Source organism: Cnephaeus nilssonii (assembly GCF_951640355.1).
Source record: "Cnephaeus nilssonii genome assembly, chromosome: 15".
In the NCBI taxonomy this organism is placed as follows: domain Eukaryota; kingdom Metazoa; phylum Chordata; class Mammalia; order Chiroptera; family Vespertilionidae; genus Cnephaeus; species Cnephaeus nilssonii.
This window is the reverse complement of record NC_137086.1, coordinates 36,331,249-36,339,032: the sequence shown is the minus strand read 5'-3', so window position 1 is coordinate 36,339,032 and position 7,784 is coordinate 36,331,249. Positions and strand designations below refer to the sequence as shown.

General features: G+C 39.6%; 1 protein-coding gene across 12 annotated transcripts in view; it reads right to left on the bottom strand.

The window, feature by feature from the left end:
* Window positions 1–7,784, bottom strand: part of EHBP1 (EH domain binding protein 1) — a 415,903-nt gene that overhangs the window by 40,080 nt on the left and 368,039 nt on the right. For all 12 annotated transcript variants that reach the window (XM_079792168.1, XM_079792171.1, XM_079792169.1 and 9 more), the window contains one exon: window positions 6,715–6,838. In XM_079792168.1, the coding sequence (XP_079648294.1) occupies window positions 6,715–6,838 (124 nt within the window). The remainder of the gene's footprint in view (window positions 1–6,714; window positions 6,839–7,784) is intronic.

Below are 7,784 nucleotides of genomic sequence, written 5' to 3'. Positions count from 1 at the left end.
GAGGGAGGGGCCTGTGGTGGTTTGCAAGCTGGCCACGCCCCCTGGCAACCTAAGCGGAGGCCCTGGTATCTGGGATTTATTTTCCTTCTACAATTGGAACTTTGTAGCCTGGAGCAGAGCCAAGCCTGCTGTTCCCTCCGGGGCGGCAGCCATCTCTGTGGCAGTTAATTCACTTTCTACAGTTGAAACTTTGTTGCCTTAAGCGGGTGGGCCCGGCCAGGGTGTGCTTTAAAGCTTTGCTTCCCCTGTTGCCACCGGCAACCCTGGCCTGCTCTCTCAAGCTCCATTCTGTTGCCATTTGTTTGAATTTGTTTACCTTCTATAATTGAAACTTTGTAGCTTGAGTGGAGGCTTAGGCCTGCAACGGCTATGGAAAGCTTGGCTTGCTCTGTTACCTGGTAAACCTTGCTCTCTGTGGCTGTAGCCATCTTGGTTTGGGTTAATTTGCATACTCACCCTGATTGGCTGGTGGGCGTGACTTGGCTGGTGGGCGTGGCTTGGCTGGTGGGCGTGGCTTATGTAGCGGAGTGATGGTTAATTTGCATATTACCATTTTATTAGAGAAGATTATATATATATGTATGTATGTGTATGTGTGTGTGTATATATATGTGTGTGTGTGTATATATATGTGTGTGTATATATATATATGTGTGTGTGTATATATATATATGTGTGTGTGTGTATATACACACACACATTTTTTTTTTTAAATCAAGAAATGGCACCCAGCCGGCATGGCTCAATGGTTGAGCATTGACCTATGAACTAGGAAGTCACAGTTCAATTCTCAGTCAGGGCACATGCCCAGGTTATGGGCTCCATCCCCAGTGTGGGGTGTGCAGGAGGCAACTGGTCAATGATTTTCTCTCATCATTAATGTTTCTATCTTTATCTCTCCCTCTCCCTTGCTTTCTGAAATCAATAAAAATATTAAAAATAAAAGATATCAAGAAATGGTGATAAGAGGGTCCAGAGAATCCTATATAATAAAAGGCTAATATGCAAATTGTCCCCATGGGTGGGAGTTTGACCGACTGGGAGTTAGACGTGCGCTGACCACCAGGGGGCGGCGTGGAACACGGTGGGCGTCAGCGACACAGCACTGGCAGTAGAGGCGCTGCTGGCCCTGATGGGCCCCAATGAGAGCGGGACTCCAGTGGGATGTTGGAGCAGGTAAGTGGGCGGCGCCAGGCCAAGGTGGGTGTGAGCAGAGGCCCGGATTGCCCCACTGGTCACCCCAAAGACAGCGACGGGAGGCAGCAGTGGGGGTGGGGGGGTGGGGCTGGTGAGCAGGCGGCACCAGGCCAAGGTGGGTGTGAGCAGGGTGCCCTGATTGCCCCGCTGGTTGCCCCACAGATGGTGACCAGTGGCAGCACCAGTGGGGGGGCTGGGTGGGGCAGCCACTCGGCTCCTAGGCGCTGAGGGAGCCAGGTAGGGGGCCAGGTCCCGATCAATTGCCCTGCAGGCGGGATGGTGGAGCAGGTGAGGGGGTGGCGCCAGGCCAAGGCGGGTGGTGAAGGGTGGGAGGGGGAAAGGGGTGCCAGGCGGGGCTGCGAGGCTGGGGGCGCGAGCTGGGGCCCAATCCCTGCAGGCCACCCCGAGGGACCCCACCTGTGTGAATTCGTGCGCCGCGCCTCTAATTAGAAATAAGACTCTAGGACAGTGATGGCGAACCTATGACACGCGTGTCAGCACTGACACGCGTAGCCATTTCTGATGACACGCGGCCGCTGAGGCGGCCGCATGCTGAGGATGAAACATTTGCTGCTCCTGAGGATGAAACATTTGCGAAATAATGTTTTTTCCTCAAAGTGACATACTACCCGAGTTATGCTCAGTTTTTTGGCAAAGTTTGACACACCAAGCTCAAAAGGTTGCCCATCACTGCTCTAGGAAAAGAAGTTCACCTCTAAGAACATTGAGAGATGAAGCAGAGATCATGTCATGTGGTAGCTAGAAGTTGGGTTCCAGAGCCATCAGACTGGGCAAGTTACTACTAGAGAACTGTATGAATTGGGCAAGTTACTTCCTTCTCTGAGCCTCAGTTTCCTCACTGAAAAATGTGACTATTAATAGTCCCAATTAGTAATGGAATCTATCTCATAAGGCCATTGTGAGAAGGAAATGATGCATTTAAAAGTTTCCATAGAGCCAGGCATATACACAATAAATATTGACTGTTATTGTTATTTTTACAACTCAAAAATTTTGTGGGCCCAGTTCTCTAATTTAAAACTATGCTGTGTTCCTCAAATGACGAGGTAAAGAAACATTCTGAGGACTGTGTAGAAAAGTTATTTTTTTCATTAATTCTTATTTTCTCAAGATATATTTAATATTTTTAAATGGTTAGTTAGGTTTTTGTAGTGGATAGTCTACAAAAACCTACAGAATTAGTATTTTTGGCCCAGGGACTTATAAAGTTATCACAATCATTTTTATCAGTGCTTGAATATTCTGAAGTTGTAAGATATACTTTTATTGTAATATCCCATGTCTAATTATGCATTCAAAATGTAAATATTGTCACTTAAAAACAACAAAAATAAATCATTAGTTTAAAACACCACTGTTCTACACTAAGAAAGTTTGATAACCACCAAATGAAAACAGATAGGGAATGGAAAATAAACACCATCCATTATAGTAATATTATTTGCAGCACTTTAGTAAAAGGGCCTATCAACGTTTTTGTTCTAAACTCCATTTTTTCAAGGTAAGAATCCATTAGCGCTATACTTAATACAAAATGTCAGCTTAGAACACACATATGTTCCTAACTAATAAGTTTTACTGTAGCCAAAGAAGTAACCATTACAAACTTTAGATGCTGGAAATGTAAAAATTCATCCCCTGCAACAATTATCAAACAAACAAAAACAAAAAAAGTCCCAAACCAATAACAAAATAAAAGACCATTAAAAGCTGATGGAAATAATTTCTCCAGTGCTTGCACAAGGATTTTACAGATCCCAAGGTGGAATGGCAGAAATACACACACACACACACACACACACACACACACACATGCTCACTCACTCACACAGTATTGTTATTTAATATGCAGAGGATCACTGATTTAAGGTTACTCAAGTTCAGAAATATAAATCCCCACAGCTGCTCTGTCTCGGCCACTGATGCTATTACGCCAAATGGATGTTGGGATACCTTGAGCCCTTCCTCCTCCACTGCCATTTCATCCCTTGCACATCGCCATCTTATGGCTGGATACACTGAGGTTCTCTCTTACATTCCTTTGCTCCTTTCTTGCTAGAGCCTTCTCCAGAATACCAGAAGAAATGCCCAGCAGTCTAGGCCACCATCAAGCTCCACCTAACCTGTCAGGATGCTAGAGCTTCAATTGTCACAGGGGCTGGCGCTAAAAACCCATAGTTGCTCAAGCTCTGAGAATCAAGGACTCAAATCTAGGACAACTGTTTGTGTTATTTTAGTTATAATTTAAATAAATAAGTTTTTGTGGGTTTGTTGGGGCTGTGGATGGTTTTAACAGTGCTTTTTTTTTGGAAAATGTATTCTCAATTCCACAAAGTCAACTTCTAAATGTACTTCACAATCCATTTAAAATTGAGTATAGGTCTCAAAAAGTTAGATAGAGAATAAACATGACTTAGTGATTCCAACTCTAGGTATATACCCCAAAGAAGTAAAAACAAAGATTCAAAGAGATCCTTGTACACAAATGTTGATAGGTAGCCAGGAAGTGAAAATCCAAGTGTCTCTCAATGGATGAATAAATACATAAAATGTGTTATATTATTTAACCATTAAAAGGAATAAAGTGGTGGTACATGTTACAACATGGATGAACCTTGAAATCATATTCGGTGAAAGAAGCCAGACACATAAGGACTACTACTGTTAAGATTCCACTTATGAGTTTCTGCTTAGGGTGAGGGAAAAACTTTGGAAATAGTGGTGGTGATTGTACAACATTATGCATGTACTAAATGCTACTGAACTGTATGCTTTAAAATGGTTAATTTATGATATGTTAACTTCAAATCAATTAAAAATTGTATATAGTTAGCTCTACAAGTATATAAAAAGTGAAATAGTAGATAAAGTACATTTGTTCTGTAAAGAAGATATGGAGGGAAAGAGGATTGATTAGGAGCTAGAAAACCTAAAAACTTGGGCTCAAGCTCTAATTCAAACGTTACTAATTAGTCCATCTTAAATGAGTCATTTCCCCCATCTGAGCTTCAGTTTCCTTATGAAAATAATACGGATACTATCTGCTCTATTTAATTCTAAGACTGAGATTCAGAAAGTACATAGACAACTGTAACATACCAGAGAAAAGGTATTAACTACTATAATAAATGGAAAAGTTGGAACTATTAAGCCCCTCCCCCGCAAAGAAAAGGATGAATATATGCTTTCTCTTTCTAATGTCTTATTTCTTACTTTAGATACTAGGTAGGATTTAGGCACATATTAGGAAACCATTATGAGGGCTGGAGGAGATTCAAGACAGTCCAGGGTGATTCTTGGAGCATATCAGGTTGGGGAACCAGGTCAATTTTAGTCTGAATCTGTAGTAGTGAACCCAGGCTAGATCAGAGTCTGTTCTGCAGAGTAAGAAATATAAAGCTGCAAGGGTTCCAGAATCAATCTGTACTCCATAACTTTTAGATTATAAATGATCTGGAGTTAGAATAGAACCACTTCAAAGCTTCACTAGTAATATGTGGAATGGGAAGGAGAACTTGAGTCCCTTTTGGTTAGAACCCTCAATAAATCAGGCTTAAAGTGTGAATGAAGAGAAGGAAACATTTTCTAGCGGCACAAGGCTTCCTGTATAGTAACATCTATTTTACTCACTACAAAAAGGAAAGATGGTTCACTTGAAAGAATTTACCTAAAAAAATTAGTCTCCTTAAAATATTTAATGGCAATAATTTTAAAATATATTATATAAATTATACTACCTAGTTTACATTTTTATATAGGGAAAAATGCAAATGTGAAATAATACATTGGTTTATGGGATATCTGTTGAATCCAAACAAATGTGTATTTATAAGACTGATTATACAGGTAATTTGTTAGGGCAATGGTAAATGTGTTCTGGTGTAGAAGGAAGGATCCTGCATGATAGGATCCTTCACGAATTGAATTCTAGTCCAAGATTGGCCACTTACTCATCTATGTGATGTTGAGCTTTTCCTGTGCCTCTGTCTCCTCTGTACAATGAGAGGATTAGGTAGTAGTTTCCAAAAAAAATTTCTTAAGTTTTTTGGTTTTAAACTTTAAGCAGTAGAACCTTTTATTATTTTTTTTAAAATATATTTTTATTGATTCCAGAGAGGCAGGGAGAGGGAGAGATAGAAACATCAATGACGAGAGAGAATCATTGATTGGCTGCCTCCTGCATGCTCCCCACTGGGAATCATGCGTGCAGCCCAGACATGTGCCCAATCGAACCATAGGTCGACGCTCAACCACTGAACCATGCCAGCCGGGCAGAACCTTTTCTTTAAATGAACTCTTCCAAGAAGCCTGCTATTTCAAATAAATAAACTCAGAGCTATTCTGTTTGAAGTAAGGTAAGAAACCCAGAAGCCTGTCTGCTTTCGCTGCCTTATTGTCTTGGCAACCCACAGGTGCCTCTGAAGAAGCTTTAGGGCTCCACCGAACATGTGTGAAACCCAATGGGCCAGATAAAGCCAAAGGTCTTTCTGTTCTAGTATGTGCTGATTTTACTAGTGTAGACATTTTCAAATGTCCCATCTAACTTTTTTGGAGGAGTTCTTTAATTGTAAATATAATCTTGGCAAATAGAGAAGAAAAATTTCAGGAAAGTTTTCCAATCCTATTACTACAAATTGACTAATTTACTTCACTGCTTTATTAATCTATTTTGACACTGCCATTAAATCAATTAATTTGATTAAAGGAATATATTTTCTACTTTTATATTTTAACATTTTTTTCTAATTGGTATGATTTGAATTTATTTCTTATTTTTACCCCTATGTAGGAACAGCATTTTAGAGAAATGTGTGTATGTAAACACACATACTGTTTTTTCCCCAATAGCTTATTGTGCACTTAGATCTACTCAATCACTACTGGCAATCAGCACCAAATGCCAATCTACCCTCTGGTTAGGAGCTAACTTGCTGCTCTAACCCATTTGTATAAACCTTCCTATATACCTTAATCCTTCGAAATGCAACTGTGACACAAAGTATTACAGACTTTTAAAAACCTGTTCTCATGAGAAAAAAAATATTGTGGAGCATCAGTAACCAGATAGTATTCTCAAATTTCAGTGATCTAGCCCATGGAGCCATCCCCTATGCACAGTGCTCTGTTTCATGCAGTACATGGCTTTAGCTGCCCAAATCTTTTTTCCCCCCAATGAATCAGTAGAACAGTGAAGATCTTACTTTTTTTTTAAAGCAGTGGCATATCAATGAGGCACAGATGTGTATTCCAACTCTGCATGGATGAGCACACTGTTCAATAGTGCTGGCTCACACGGTATCAGGGCGAGTTATCACTTCCCATGAAGGCACTCTTATCACCAGGGCCCAGAGAGGTGGCTGCAAATCGCAGCCTTTTTATTTTCAAGGCAGTTCTGCTGAACATTCAGGCTTCAAAGATTCACACTTCCAAAACTCTATAAGAGTTTGTGAACGCTCAATTTGCCAAAACTGTTTACAGTGTAATTGGGCACCGTACCTGTGTCCATGAGATAGCGGAGGCGCTTCTCCACCAGCGCGGCACGGGTGTCAATTTGCTTTTGCTCATTCTCTAGTGCTGCCAATTCTCCTACAACATATTGACTGGTGTCTTTGAACCCTTTCTGTTAACGAGAACAAACAGGAAGAAAAAATAAAATCACTTGTAAGTTGCATTTTTCCTTTCTATAAACACTTAGTAAAGCACTTACCTAGAGAACCAAATACACCCTTACTATCACCCTTAGTACCAAAAAGCAACTCCCTGTGATTCAAAGAATTTTCATATGTATAGCAAAACTTTTGTGAATAGAGAAAATCTCAACCATTTAGTAATACATTTATAATTTAATAACCAGATTTGCCAGATTTAAAAAGTTAACACTAAATTAGAAAAAATTCTCCTCACAGTTGAGTCAGTTATTTAAACATGAACGAGGACAGAAGATAATTTTCCCCATGGTGATTGCCAAAACAAACACCAATGACACCTTTAATTCAAAACTGTAATATACAAAACTGGAGTTTTACTAAATAATTGTTTCTTAAAGCATCTATCCTGAAAAAATTCAGGCAGATTTGTTCTTACAAAAAATATAAAATTAAAGAGAGGTTTCTTATTTTCATTATGGGTATACTATTTAAAATGCTCTTAAAAATGATAAAAACAGAAGTTTCGTTTCTAATATCTCCAGTATTCCCTCCAGCTGGCTCCTGTACATGTCATTCTGTTGATGTATTACTAATTATTGTAGCTGTGAATTCTAACGTGACAGGTGGTTTCAAACCTTGCTACATAGGATCTAATGCAACTAGTATGCAAATTTGGTTTACTTTCCATTTGATTAAATTTGAAATTTTACTTTTTACAACCATCATGTTAAAAAATATTATCCTTAGAAGTTTTATTTGAAGTAGCAGTTCTATTATGAAGTACCAGTATAGTAAATTCTTATTTTCATATTGTAAATTTAAATAATTAGGGACAGGAAAGTTACAAATGGATTCATTATTGCTCCCTTTGGATTTGGAATACCTGTTTACCTTGGGGCATTTTTAGGGCTATGTTTC